The following is a 15,988-nucleotide window of genomic DNA, read 5'->3' on the forward strand; positions in this document are numbered from 1 at the left end:
CTCTTTCCTGTTCTGTTTAAATGACTATATATTGTCTGTGTTTCAGATAACTGCCTGTAAAACAACATTAACTCTGTCTTATGTATAAAGGCAGAGATGGGGACCACTCATCCTGCTGGTTATACATATTGTTCAACACAGCAGGTCTCAGTCTTACTTGGAGCCTCCAAGCATGACTGGGTATCAATACAGTGAAAGGTAATAGAGAATTCTGTATTGATTCACTCATTAAAACCTTTCAGATATTTGTAACAAGGAGCCTGTTAACTGGGACTAGAAGTGCTATCCCAGATTCTGAAATTCTTTTTTTTTAAATTTTTTTTTTAATTCACTATGGTATTTGCATCCTGCTTCCTGTTTGATGACAGTCTAGTCTCAAGAATTTCCTCTCCACAGCTCTGTTTTCAAAACACAAGACTGCCCCATACATTTGCTGTCCATTGTGTGACATGATACTGAATTCTGGGATCATCTTAGAGATAGGAGCATTAAAGAAATTTCTCCTTGAGAATTGTTTAGGTTGGTTTGTTTTTTTTTACTTTGGGGTTTTTTTGTTTGGTTAGCTTTATTTGGTTTTTGCATGAGACAATTTCCTTTTTTTTGCTCATGCTAGGGCTTGTTTAGGGTTGGAAACATGAGGGACAGAATTCACAAACATACGTTTTAGGCTAAATTCAAAAGTGAAGTGGATAAAGGCATCATTGAGAATGCACATTTCATTCAAGGCCATAGAAGAATTTTGGAGTCTATTAGTGTAACCTAGGGGATGACTACAAACTTTACACATTTCTGGACATTTCCTCACCTCTGAATTTTGAAGGGTATGTTTTGTTGCATTTCCCTTGAGGAATATGGTTTCTTTTGATTTCTTTCAGACTGCAGTCCATATGGTGACACTAAATGCCACATCCTGTCCTCAGCTGCTGCAAGGTTGATGAGTGTTGAAGGAACTTGCCACCTTCAGTCCTTGCTCCTCACTGTGCCAAAAAGAGCCCCACACCTACTAGTTTTCAAGACAGCAGAGGTGGCATAAGCTGGACTGTCTGTTAACAGGTCTGGTCAGAGGCATTCTGGGTGTGAAGACCTCTGGTCAGAAGATGCTAAATAATATCTCATAGGAAAATTTCAAATGTTTGCAGTAACCCCAAAGAAATGCTGGTGTCCTGAATGTGACAATGTTTTTCTTCAAACAGCTAGCTCAAATATGGAGTCAAAAGTTTCATTTCCTCTCTGGGAGGCTCTTTGTGTTGGGTACATATATCTTGAATCACTAAAATCCCTCAGCCTGTAATTAATTAGCTGGAGTAGCTTTGATGTTTACAGAGAGAGAAGCAGTGGAGATTGCCTGCAAGGCTCAGCACTCTCAGTGGTTTACAGGCCTGCTCTGGCAGGCAGGGGTTTAATAGCACTGCACACTGCAAAACAGCTCAGCCAGGGCTGCACTTCAATTATTGCCTGCCTGCTATGGAAGGTGGAAGTTCTCTGAATATGAGTGTTTGGGCACCTGATCCCCTTGTGTAAATGTGAGGATGAGGTGGGGGAGATTTGACATGGAGAACTTGCCCCTTGTTGGAGAGGGCTTGAGTCAGATCTTCCTGGGACTGCTGCCACCTTGGTGTGTGAATGTGCCAGGTATTGCAGATTACAAACAGTAGCTGCTGAGATGACAAAAAAACCCAAAAACTATTGATGCAAGGGAGAGCGAGAGCAGATGGAGGGTTCCTTCCTGAACAGAAAGAGTTAAGAGAGAAAAAAATAAGAAGTAGGGGCAAAGAGAGAAAAAAAAAAAAAAAAAAAAAAGACAGAGCAGTATATCACAAATGTACCATAGAAAAGAGATTCTGTGTGCTCTAAGGTTAGCAATGTCTGACTCTGCACTTCAGATCAGTTTTACTCAAACCATGTGTGCTGTTTGGTGTGTGCTTTACGTGTGTTCAATTACAGAGGTTATCTGTTCTCCATGGGGGTTATCAATAGGGGTTATCCAATCCCTCAGGTTAATTCCTCACTTAGTCATCTACTGATGACATACAGAGCAAATGCCAAGTACTTTAAAGGAAATGGAAATAGTAGGAATCAGCCCATATCGTTCCTATTGTGCACTAGGATTGTTTTTTATAGTTGCTGCTACGTAAATGTTTCCAAATTGGCTTGTGGCCCAGAGACAAGAGAAACACAAAACATTTTCTTTGGTATCTTTGTCATGTTTATTTTCCTCCCTTATTTAAACGAGGATGTTCTTTTTGCCCCAAGGTTACAGAGTAGCAGATGCTTTTCAAGCTCTCCAAGACTATAGTAAAAATCAGGCAACTTTTTCAAATAGAAAAATGTTATAAAAGCTAAATATTTCTAGGGTTTACATAAGAAATCATAGTCTAAATCAGATAACTCACAAAGAACAGTATCACAAAACAAAGTTTGAAAAGATACCCTTGAAATACATAGTAAGGAGATGTGATTTATCAAGTAAATTTGAGAAAACAGATCTGTTTCTCAGTATTCCATGAAATTAAGAAAATGCTATGTTTGTTTATCTAGTAAATAACTTGGTAAAAATATTCACTTATCTCTTGATATTGTGCCCAATATATATTCAACTCAAGCCCTGATTCTAGATATGTTTCTCTTAATTATATTGTTTAGTTACATCTCCAGATGCTCAGTGACTGGATGCTTTTCCCAGTGGCTACAACTACATCAGATGTCAACCACCAAGAGAATATTTTTCCTACAATGCTCACTGCCCTGAGGTTTGAACCCATATCATTAAAAATGGTGGAAATTTTGCCAATGATTCCAGGTGGTGCAGAAGGACATCTGCCATTGAAGTCTTAATAAATGTTCCACCTCTAGTCAAACTACTCAATAGCTTCACACAGCTTTTGGTGGAATTTCTGGTAAACAGTTCTCTAAATTACAGCTTCTGGGGCTTTGTTGGACCAAACTGAAAGGAAAAACATTCAACAGAAGCAAGACAGCTAGAAAAATGCACAAACCATAGCAATGTTTTATGCCTGTGTTGCATTATGCACATGAATTTGCAGACATACACATACCAGTTAATCAATCACCTCCAGTCAAAAATGTCAGAGTATCATAAATGATACTGTACCATCAGCCTGTGTTCAGGCAATTTCTTTTCACTCTATTATAACTTTTCATCTTGAGCCAATATTAAATTCCATTTGTCACAATAGGTGTCAGTAGCTATACCATTTTCAGTAGCATCTTCCAGATAAAACACCCCAATGTCTCTCTGCAGCACCATTAGCAGTATTGACTGCTCTATTTTCTCTCAATAGAAAGCCCTTCACAGATACCTTATTGTGGAAAAGGCATCCTTAGCAGGGCCAAACATCATTTGAGTGATGTTTGAAGGAGAAGAGATTAAATACTTAGTGAGAGTTATGAACAAGGCTCTATGCCATTTTCATTTAGGGACTTGGATCATTAAAGGGATGTGCTTTTCCTTGTTGGTGAAGTTTTATTGTCATTTAAGTGGGCTCCTGCCATGCAAAGGGATGGAAAGTTATTAATACTTTGGCTAAAAACCCCTCCAACAATTCCTCATTCAGCTCTTAACAACAGAACAACTGACAGAAGCAGTGAGGTGATCAGAAGAAGTAGGGAGAGGACAGCTGACTTTCTGTCATTTATCTTGTCTCCTTTTGAGCTGCCATGCTGACACAGGGTGTTCAGTTTGTGCCCAAGAGATGATTTCAGATCATCATTTAGAGATAATGAAGGAATGCTATTGTTCTTCTACTGTAAATGTAAGAAACATTAGCAAGTGGCAAGGAGTACAGTCTGGCTGTTGGAGCAAAAGACAAGAGGCAGCTGCTCTTTGCTCTACAGCTGCTTGTATTATTATCTCAGCTGAGTCATATTAAAGAAGGTAGGAGTGGAATGGTGGGCAGAGGTGGAGATCAGAACATCTATTTGTTCTTAATTAAGTATCCTCTTATTCTCCCTCCCAGTCTGCCAGTAACATTAAAGGAAAATAATGGCATTTGATATCTCACTGGAGAATTACCTGAACATTTTTGCTCTTGGAAGTCAGTGCATATTGCTATTAGAGGGACTTTTTGGGTAAATTACTCCGCTCCTGAGTAGAATATGTGACAGAGAATTACTTTCTAGTACCTTCCACTATGCTGATTTTAGTCATGGAAAGGTTTTGTTGCATAGAAAGAACATTTGTATTGCTGCAATCAGAAAAAGAAAATGCATATGATATACCCTGACCTCAATGTGCAGGCAGCTCACAAGCAGAGCTTGCTTTCTGACCTCTGTGAGCAAAATTTCCTTACCAAAACTGATCTCCAAACAGACAGTGACAGAAATTCAGATGGCAAGGGGAAACTGAAGAGGGTTTTTTTTTAGCTGTTATGAAGTCATTATTCCTGTCTTGCACTGCCAAAATATGGTGTTTTGGGATTACATCTCTTCCAATTTTTGATAGCTTTGTGGCCAAATAACTCACTCATGTTGTTATGGCCTTTTCACACCCAGATAAAACCAAGAAGCTTGGGCAAATAGAATATTCAATTTAAGTGCTGCATTTTTTTTTTTTTTTTTTACTTTCAAAACTATATAGTATTGCTTATTCATAAAAACAGATTAATCTCTCTCTATTTAATACATTACTGAAGTACTATCCTCTTAGGTGAGACTAATCTCCGAGTTAAGGGAATGCTTCTCCCCTTACAAACAGGCATATCGCTACAAAAAGTGGAAACAAAAATATTGCATGGGAGCTGAGGGGAGCAGACCCATCCATACTCATGTGGATAAGTCCTAAAAAGCAGCACAGTGGAAGAATAATCTTTGAAGTTGTTTTGTTAATGATCTCAAGCACTAAGTCGTTCTATTTGTCAAACAGCTACAACCAGGTACAATGCAACAAGCATGTGACTCTCAGCAGATACTATGCTAACATTAATTTGCTAAAATATGTAAGTTTAGATATGAACATGGAATGGGTCCCACTGGCAGCTGACCTTAAAGGCAGAGTTCTGACAGAGTTTTCTTACTCTTTTCTACCACTATTTCCAACTTTAGAGTTATACTTCTTCTGACTTCATGGAAAATTGACTGTATTGGCTGCAAGAAAAATTGCAGAACTATTCTCTAAGAATACACAGGGGTCATTTTTACTCTATCCATATGATGACCCACATCCTTTTTGAAGACTGGAATTTAATGACTACAGCATGACTGTAAGAGTATTCTCCAGCAGCTAGAGATGACATTTTTTTGTGACACATGTTTGATAGTGGCTTTATGGACATATTTGCTTTCAGTGAGACAAATCTTCAGAGCAGGCAGAACTGCATCAACTCACAGACTAACCTAGGATAAAGCTCCCTTGCTGTGCTTCACAGCCACCTATAGAATAGCAGTGCTGTGCAGTTAAGGATATGTGCTCCTGAAGTTTGTGGAACTTTGTCTATGCTTAGATTTAAGCATAGACACTTGTCCACCATCTCTGCCAATGTGAGTTTGCATATGAAATGATCTTAGAGACACTTGCAAAGCTTGTTGTCTCAGCTAGTTTATAGGTTAGCTGAGTCTGAAAATTTCTCATTAGTCCCAGCTTCACCTTCTGCCTCTCAAAAATAAATAGTAAGTAATGAAGGGAAAGAAAGACATACCATGTGTGCTCCTCCTGTGTTTGCTCTGGGTTCCCCTCCAGGTCCCCTCCTTCCTGTCTTCTCTCATCCTCTCCTCATGTTCTCTGAAACTACATGACTGTAAAGGTCAAATGTTATCTACTTCCTCAGCTCATTGGAGGCTGTCTAAAAAGTTCCTTTCCAAAGCACTGAAAAAATTCAGCCCCTTTCACATTATTTTTCTTGTTTCTCATGAAACCCAGATGACACTCAGGAAAGGAAAGGAAGAAAATCCACTGACTGAATTTAAAAGTGTGATGCTAATATTTCTTGCTGCATGGAAAGGCAATCTCCCTCAGCACACTGGAAAATGTCCAAACTAATAACTGTAATTAATAGCTAGAGTAATCACATTGCATGCAGTGGCAGCATGTGACCCCTCATAAGCATGAATATATTTTCCTTCTGGCACCTACCAAGAGAAAGAAATATTATCATGCTGGCACAGGAAGCTCAGAGATACTGAGCCACTGGACTTCAGGCCCTGAGGACAATCAGGGCTCTGCTGCTGGCCCTGGGACACCCTGGGTTATGGCCCCCCATGGTGGCTGTGGCCAAATCCAAAGCCAAAGCCAAACCAAAGCCAGAGCCCGAGCCAGAGCCAGAGCAAGAGCCAAAGCCAGAGCCAGAGCAAGAGCCAGAGCCAGAGCCAGAGCCAGAGCCAGAGCCAAAGCCAGAGCCAGAGCCAGAGCCAAAGCCAGAGCCAGAGCCAGAGCCAGAGCCAGAACCAGAGCCAGAGCCAGAGCCAGAGCTAGAGGCAGAACCAGAGCCAGAGCCAGAGCCAGAGCCAGAGCCAGAGCCAGAGCCAGAGCCAGAGCCAGAGCTAGAGGCAGAACCAGAGCCAGAGCCAGAGCCAGAGCCAGAGCCAGAGCCAAAGCCAGAGCCAAAGCCAGAGCCAGAGCCAGAGCCAGAACCAGAGCCAGAGCCAGAGCCAGAGCCAGAGCCAGAGCCAGAGCCAGAACCAGAGCCAGAGCCAGAGCCAGAGCCAGAGCCAGAGCCAGAGCCAAAGCCAGAGCCAGAGCCAGAGCCAGAGCCAAAGCCAGAGCCAGAGCCAGAGCCAGAGCCAGAGCCAAAGCCAGAGCCAGAGCCAAAGCCAGAGCCAGAGCCAGAGCCAGAGCCAGAGCCAAAGCCAGAGCCAGAGCCAGAGCCAAAGCCAGAGCCAGAGCCAGAGCCAGAACCAGAGCCCTGTTCTACCCAGCCTGCAGCTTACTGGGCACTGCACCAGGGTAAATGTAAAGGTAATGGTTTTAAACTGAGTAAGTGTCAATTTAGATTAGATACAAGAAGCTTTTCTACAATGAAGGTGGTAAAACACTGGAATAAGTTGCCCAGAGAGGTGATAAATGCCTCATCTTTGGAGACATTCTGGAAAAGGTTCTAAGCAACCCCACATTACAGGGGGGATGGACTAGAGGACCCCTTAAATGTCCATTTCAACTCAAACCATGGTCTCCCTCATCTCTCCCCCCTGCCCCTTCCTTCTTGCAAGAGTGACACACAGTGCTGCAGGTTCTGTCTGCCTTCCTAATTCACAGTAATTGGGACCATATCTACATTCAGTCCTTCCTCAGGGCATCTCCTGACTCCAGGGATATGAACTCTGGGACAGCTGCTGATGTTAGACCAAGCACGTGGATCACAAGCACCCAAAGATAGTGAAAATTAAAAGAAAATTACTTTTCTTCCTCAGAAGCAGATATTTTCTTGTTTCCTAATAAAACAGAGAAGAGGTCATTTTATGCACTAGTGCCATAGTACAAGGGTAGTTGTGGAAAACAGCCTCAGGGAGAGTCCCTGAAGAACAGGAGAAATGCAACAACAAAGCAAATTATTAATTTAAAACAGTTACAAACTCTGAAATTGTGCTTTATCCTTCTTACACATTTCACTTCATAGAAAAACAGTCAGTCCAGACAAAGTTCAGCCTTATAAACACCAGGACACACACAGTTCAGTTGTGCAAACATGAGCAACTCAAGCATGATACTGCTGCCAGTTAAGAGACTTGAGGGGTGAGGATCCAAACAAACAGAGGGACCAACTCAGAATGCAGAGCAGGAGCTGGTGCCCAGCCCTGTGCTCAGTGCTCACATAGTGCAAAACAAAATGCATGGGATGTAATTAAATGAGACATCCTTCTGACCTGCTTTTTGTGAACAAGAATACATCAAGTCTATATTTGAAAAAAAGAATGGTGGTGTCATATAGGTAGCTTGTTGACCTTTATACATGATCTGTTTATGACATGTCTGTACTTTCCCTTCCTTGACTTTCCTTCTTCTATCACTGAGAAATGGTTTTTGTTCATTTATTTATTTGCCTTCATCCATTTGCAGTATATTTTTTTTTCAGAAATAAGTACACTAAAAAATAAAAGCTAATAAAAAATTGTATCTATAACCCTCTTATGCAAAAGGTAGGCTTCTTCAAGACTCTGCTTCCATAACAACTTTTAGTTTTGTCTGAAGGTCCCTTTCCCATTTATTCATGCCAGTAATCTATGAAGAAAAATTCATGACCTGATTTCTATTTTTAACACCATGCATATTCTGGTCTAATGCTAAAGATTAAATAGAGTGGGGACAGATCTAAATTGTTGATGTAATCTGTCGATCTATATCATGGCCTATCACCTTGTAGATATTGGACTATGAGCTGACATACATGTGTGCATGTGGAGTGTGGCAAGAATTTGCACTATTTTAATGAGGTTCATGATGGATTTACTACCAGTTTTGCATCTTTCATTCCACAGGGCAAATTTTTTTTTTCCTAATGTTTTATGTATTTCCCTGTATGAGGTGCTTCCTATTTCTGGATGCAAGCTCAAGGTCATCAGTAATACCCAGAGGTAGCAATGGAGCAAAAAACAAACACAAAGCCATTTGCCATCCTTAGACCCACTTCTTTCTAGGTACAGGAAACACAAGTTTAACTGTTCACACTCAATCTATTTTAGAACAACAGGAATTATCTCTGTGTTGCTTCTGACTATATCTTGTGGAAAGATATTCAAGTACTGGGAGTAGATTTCTGGGAAGCTGCAGAGTCAACTTTGCTGTATCCTGATAGAACAAAACCCCTTTCTGATACAGGGGCTTAAGATAACTTCCTCATTTCCAGAATGGAATTTTCCCAGCTCTTGCATCTACACAAAACTCAACTGCTGAGGCATTCTTGAGGCAGAATGGTTTCCCCAAAGCAAAGTGTACAGTCTATGACAACTTCAAATCTGAAGTCTGTAAGCTCCTATAATTTACCAGTGTTATGATACCTGCTCCTCTGGGATATTCAGTACCCCTTCACTTGTGTCAAAAGAAAAGGGGTTAATACTCTTTCCTTCAAATTTAGCATTGACTCAGTTGAGAGAGTAATCTCTGGACAGAAATGGTGCTCACAGCCTCTATTGCATGGGGAAAACTTCAAATGAATAAAAAACATATGAAATGAGAAGTTTTGAGAAAATCTATAACCAGAGGGACATCTCTAATAACCTGTATTGGCTTATAAGGTATCTCTGGAGAGTTGATTTAGACCAAGACCTTTGGAAACACAGAGAAACTATTTCCCACAGGAAAAAGTAATGAAGAGAAATAGAGTTGCTATTCCTTTCTCTTGCTAGCAGAATAAAAAGTTTCAGATAAACAGACTTTTTCACATCCCCAAGGAAAGAAGAAGTCACAGATGCAGGCATGATGAGGTTTGTACTTTACTTGTAAAAGCAAAAAAATTCAACTTGGTAACCTTCTGAGCAACAGGCTTATGCAGTCATATGCTGGAGCACATTAACATGCAGAAAGCATGGAAGAAAATATAAGCCTGTTTCCTCTGCTGACATATATATAAGTGTAAAAGGATGCCATGCACAATCTTCACAAGATACATGCCTTATTTCTCAGAGCTTAGCCAAGAACACAGATCAAGCATAGCCTCAGAATGATAAATGGTGGCAAAAGGTGAATATAATTTTATTCCTTACAAATGAAAACCAGTGATTTACAGCGTTGTGCTTTGGATATGGAGGTAAGACACCTCCTATCAATCATTCAGAATAAAACTATCACTTTGGAGTGGCTGGAGACAGACAGACCTGCTGGAAACATTGGCAAAGTTTCCTGCATGAGAAGTTAGAAATTCAGGAGCACTAAAAGCCCTGAGCCCCTACAACAGAATGACTGGTAACGAAATCACCAGATAAACATTTGACAGCCAGAGGTCAAAATTTTTGCCCATTGCAGCAGAGGAGCGACACTGATTAGGTCCTCAGTTATTCATTAAAGTTCATTAAAAAAAAAAAACCAAAACTGCATGGTGTCTTTTTATGTTTATTTGCTTTCCAATGTGATGTTGCAAAATTTTAAACAGTGTAGGAACAGTGTGGGCCAAAATGACCTAGACTAGCTTCAAGTTTATAAGCTCATAAATATGTTCCAAAAAATACCTCAAATGAACCTAAATCACAACATTTTAATACTTGAATACTTGAATTTTAACACAGTTTGAAAAAAATTGCTGACTTCTTCATGTGCTACTTTCATTCCCTTAACTAGATCCTGTGTAATACAAACAGAAGTGTAGAGCTGTGAAAAGCTGAATTTTTTAAACCAAATACAAGGCAAATATTAAATACTTGAAGTGTATAGAAGAGTTACAGCAAGAAAAGCTAGTCAGGTGAGATGCTGAGCTGAGCTTGGGAAGGAAGTTGCACTGAGGGACATTCTTGATGAAAAATTCGAGGTATTCAAAAGCAGCTTAGCCCTCACTAAAGGAAAGATAAGTAATGACTTTCTTGACAACAATCCTACGAGCTCTGATTCCTCTAAAGCTGCTCCACTTCAGGACAGCTTTCAGGAGAGAAAAAATCAGGGCTTAGAAAGCATTTAAGTCCCTGTCCTGCCAGGGACCCACAACTCCATCAGCTTCCATGCTAGCCAAGGGTGAGGCTTACACTTGGGAGTACACAGTAAGATGCACTAGCCACACCTTCCCTTCTGCCTCATAAAATGCAATAGGCTAGCCATAAATAGATATGCTCTATCCAAATGTGTGCACAGCTCTGAAGTGTAAACTACATTTAATTTTGGGGGTGGGGGTAACAGAAGCATCAAATATGTTAGCTCACCAACTGTAAATTAAAACAAAGGGGAAAAAAAAAAACCCAACAAACCACAATTTGCCCCCCACGCACCTTCCCCAGAACTGTGAGATTTAGTACTCCAAGATTTAACATCTCAGCTAGAAAAACGAGAAAGATACAGCAGAACATATGGCATGGAGAAGGTGCTAAACGGCAGAATTTGAAAACGGTTTGCAAGATGCTCCATAAATATTCCAACCCCAAACACAAGCTGTTTTTTGCAGCAGACTCTTGATGGAAGTTTATGCACACAATAAAATGATACTTTTCTTAGCTCACAAATGGCCTGTTCTGGTGACATTGAATGGTGTGATGTAGAGTTAACCTGCCTGCAGGAGGAGCTCGGAATCAGACATGTGATGGCTTGGTCAGGCAGAGTCACTGTTATTGTTTCTACTGGAAATGGTGGACAATATTCAGTGTACAATATTCAGTGACACTCATTGAATCTATCTTCCCTAAGGGTAAGCTCTCAGGAAGAGCAAAATCAATGCATTTTACAACCTATAACTCTCCAACATCCAGACATGTACTGCTGTCCTTACAATTCTGGACCTATTTCAGCAGAAGCCGTGATACATATTTTCAGATGAAGTCAGCAAGAGACAGATGAAAATCAACCTCCAAGGCTTCTACTTAGGGTAACAAATTATTTGTACATATAAGATGACGTGAGTAAACTGGAGTTTCTTACTAGATATTTCAATAATATATTCAATAAACATTTAACAAGAAGAAGACAGGAATTAATGTAAAACCTAGGACTATCTAAGCTCTTACTGCTGAATGCCACCTAGAAGATTAATTGAAATATGAAATACTACAGAATGTAAAGGAAACTTAGAGTCCTTGGGGGCACACTGTAAATTTTTGTGTGAGTTGCCACAAATGTACCTACTGTCACAAAAATGAGACATAAATTTTCATCTATTGATCCAAACACAATTTACTTTCTTTGAATCAAGTGAAAACACAACTGTGTGGCTGAAAGCTTCACAAACTGAAAGCTCATCACAAAACCAGATATTTCAGTCAAGCCAGGACTGTGAGTCAAGAGAACATTTCCTCACTGAGTTTCCTCGTTTGGATCTGCTTTTGGGTGGTACTCAATACACAGCTCATAAAATTCAGCACAGTGGGTAACATACAGTTTTATTGTGAATGTTTTGTTTCACCTCCAAGGCATCTCTTAAATGCTAGTCTTTGAGGGACTCATTTGCTTTCATCTGCACAAGCTTCCAGCTGGTAGCCCTGCAGTAAAGGCACAACCTTCCCATTTCATGATTCTTACTTCAAACCCTTCTGTGCGTTGGAGAGATGTTGGCAGAAAAAAAGAGTTGGACAAAGGTGTCTTGACAAGGACTCTGACAACCAAGGCTGTGATGTGCCTCTGAACTGCTTCTCCTCAATGTCTTGTAAAGCATGGGTGCTTCTTCCTTGGGAAAAAATAATACCATAAACTGGGAAAATATTTTTTAAACTAGGTCTAAAGTATATAACATAAACTCTTATTTTAAAAGAAAGGATGTCAATGGCTTTACAGATGACTCCTGCTTAGAAGCAATGGACCATTTTTACTATTATTCACTTGCAATATTGTAAAGGTAGTTGGAAGCCCTAGAGAAAATAAACCATTTGTGGGGACTGGGAGGAAAATGAACCAATGTAGATGTCACAACAGGTAAAATGGAGGAAGAGGGGAAATGGAGGGTAATTGTTAATTGTTGACAAATTATTTTCAAAACCCCAATACTTATGCATAAATACTCATTTTACAGAGCTCTGTCTCTGTCAACAAACATGATTCCTTACAGGAAGTGTGGGTGCTGCAGGATAAACTTAGAGCCCACCAGGTCCTCCTAGCCCAATGAGAATCATCTGTCTTGGTCCAGAGGGTTCAGGTGGTAGGTTGTACCAGGGTAGTGGAGCAATGTGGAAGTGGATGGACATGGAAGCACACTGTTCTGAGTTTCAGACTCTGATCTCTCTCTGTACCAGCATCACAACACAAAATCTTTCCACAAGCCACCTGAGAACTATCTTGAGACCAGGTGGATACTTTACATCTGCCACCCCTATTGAAAGACTGTTTAAGGACCTGCTGCCCTGAGGGTTACATAACTCCTCTCCACTTTTAACCTTAATGCAATTACACGTGATTTATACATGCTTCTTCTCCCCCTCTCATGTAGTACTGTATTTACTTAGGGTAATCAATCTCCTCTCATCCTTCATTAGATTAGCCAAGTCAATATTTATAGATTTCCATTCCCCATATTATTCAGGTAGCTTCCACTTGGTCAAGGTTTATTTAATCTTACCCAGCCATGCAGAGCACTGCACACAATACTCTAGATGAGGCCTCAGCTCAGTCTCACACAATTGAATAATTTTTTTGTCTCTGTTGACAGTATCTTGAAATCACCCCTGCTTTCACCCTCTTTTCTGCTGCCTCATTCTTGTGCTACATGGCCATCCTGTCTGTGATCCAGCAGGCCTGTTTCTCCCTCACCATGCTGGCTTGAACTCAGCTGATGGCAATCCTGTTGACAGCTGAGGGTTTTGCTCTGAATTAAAACGTGTCTAACCTTACACAGAACCCTGGACTGAGTATTCATCTTAATACTGTCTCTTTTCTTGTCCTTAAGGTCGCCCAATTCTCAGAGTATAACACTCCAGTCCTTCATTTCATTGATGGCCCCTCCTTGGGCTGTGTCATCTCTGCAGTCTACTTGCTCCTTCCTCATTTTGTGCCAGGTATATTGGTGAAAATATGAAGCAGCATTTAGAAACATATCTTTAAAAAACACTACTAATAGCATCCTTCCAGCTTCAATATTCCCCTTAATAAACTGTATCATCTCCCCACTAGAACAGATATTTTAGCAGTGTACAGCTCTTACAAAAATCCACATCTTCCTCACCTGAATTCTTAATTTCATGTTGTGTAATCTGTCAAATGCTCTACTATGGGTTAAGCAATACTGTCTGAACTTCCTTTGCCTAAAATGAAGGTATATTACTGGGAAAAAAAAAAAAAAGAAAGAACATAAACATATGTTATTATGCTGTGTTTGTCCTTTAATGTATTTAGGTTGCATTTGATACTGTTTTCATTTGTGTACGTACTCTATTATTATTCCCTTCAAAAGGAGTGCAAAGCCAATATATACAAAAGCACTTAGGCAGGTCTGCAACTTTTTAGATTGCTTTTTTCTTTCAGTCAATGCCTAAATATTGGCAACACTTTTGCTTTTCTCTGTTCACAGAAGCCCACTATGACATCACCTTGTGCTGGACATCCATTTTTCATATGTCAGTGCTTTTTAAGGGGAAAAGTCCTTGGGATCTGGAGAGAACTGAGACCACAAAATTTGTTTTTCACATCTAAATTGTGGACATTTCTATTCCCTTCTTTCAATTTGCTATCTTCTCTATCATTCATTCACTTTCCCCCAAATACAACTTCAAAGAAAATGAAGCAAAATATTTCATATGGGAAATTATATCCTCTTTAATTCTATCCCCATCCTCATTTCACAGTACTTCCTTTTTTTTTTCTTGTTCTTTTTTATTTGGATGGTAGAAAAATCGTTCACAATTTGCTTAAATTCCCAGTCTCAGCTTGACTTTTGGCAGTTATCATTTTACCCCTGCTCTTTCTGACCTCTCAAATGCAGCTTTAGCACTAGTTCTGACATATGTTCTCACTATGCTCTTACATATGGGTGATTTCTCTCTTCATCTAAATTCCTTACTTAATAAACATTAAAACTGATTGAATTCTAAAACTGCAGAGAAGTCATGAATATTTTCATAAATAAACACACCACATTCAGATCATTACTATTTATGAAATTGTGGTATCTGAAACTGAGAAACATATGCTGATCAATAAATAAGAATATCAGTCTTTCTTAAAAGATCAAGAAATACAAATATTTTGAATGAAAAATTATATATACCTCTTTCTTCCCTGAAAATTAAAACTCTATTTTCCAAATTGTGGTTACAATACCTTCAATTAAAAAAAAGAAATAAAAAACCAACCCACAGCTGCATCTAATAAAGATTTTCAATCATGCGTTGCACAGGCAGTTTAAAAAAGCAAGGCTTCCAAATTTGAAGACAGGAAATGGAGCATATATGAACTACTTACAAAATAGATAGTTGAATTAAACCCTTAAATGATAAAATGGGTGAGGAAAGAGTATAAATAAAATAAAAAATATATATATTAGTGAACATTCTGAGTAGATTAGGTAATGGATTAATATGGTAACCTATGACATTTTCTATTATGTTTTCTTCAGAAAGTGGTGCAGTGTCTGGTCTATAAAGACCTACTTTTTCTTGTTGTCACCATCTATGCTTCAAAAATAATCAGGGGAATGAACCTTGACCACCCTTATTCTTTTTTCCCTCTGCATGGCAACTTCAGGTTGCTTTCCAGCAAGTCCTGTCTGAGGCAGGAGCTCATGGTGTGCAGCTGCTGATGGATTAGAACCAAGGCTACAAATCACATAATCTCTGCCTCAGACCTGCAGCTTGGCTTCTCACTGAGCAGTGTGATTCAACAGTTTGATGGGAGCTGGAAAATAGATGTTGGCAAGAGGTTGTGCTTATCATGAAACATGGTGAGTGGTGCAACAACAGTTTAGGGGATTAATTTGAAACAGAAGCTGCTGCCTTCAATGAGGGAATGATTTAGCATTAAACAAACAGTTGCTTTAGTAACTAATGTATTGCCTTTCCCTCCTTTCACTTTGAACATAACCATCTCTGAAGTCAGTTTTTCATCACCTTTTTTGTTTGCTTAACTGGTCTTCTTCAAGTGTCAGACAGCCAAATAGCTTGCAGTGAAATGCAACTCTATTTCCTTTTCATGAACTATCCTAAAATGCAAAACATGCTCCAGGATCTTCTCCTCAGTTTACCAGGCTTTGAGTTCTAGAGAAAGATATTTTATATCAAAGCAGACAAGTCTATTTCTGATAGAAACAGGAATAGTGGGTGCCACGTATTCATCAGGCCTACATGTCTTCAGCAGCCTTTCTGAGTATTACTTTTGAAATGTGCCATCCTGGGTGAATAAATTGTGTAGTATTTTTCTTGATGTTTACCTGTTCCTATGCAGAAGGTCAAACATACTGTAAATGAGAATCAAACAACTTTAAAA

General features: G+C 39.6%; 1 protein-coding gene across 1 annotated transcript; it reads left to right on the forward strand.

The window, feature by feature from the left end:
• Positions 1 to 6,213: 6,213 nt before the first annotated feature.
• On the forward strand, positions 6,214 to 13,480 carry LOC306807050 (uncharacterized protein; the record flags this gene model as incomplete). The annotated part of the gene is made up of 2 exons (XM_079316303.1): positions 6,214 to 6,910; positions 13,458 to 13,480. 2 exons carry the CDS (start codon positions 6,214 to 6,216, stop codon positions 13,478 to 13,480), a joined length of 720 nt encoding a protein of 239 aa, XP_079172429.1.
• Positions 13,481 to 15,988: the final 2,508 nt, after the last annotated feature.

Source organism: Erithacus rubecula, assembly GCF_903797595.1.
Source record: "Erithacus rubecula genome assembly, chromosome: 1".
NCBI lineage: Eukaryota > Metazoa > Chordata > Aves > Passeriformes > Muscicapidae > Erithacus > Erithacus rubecula.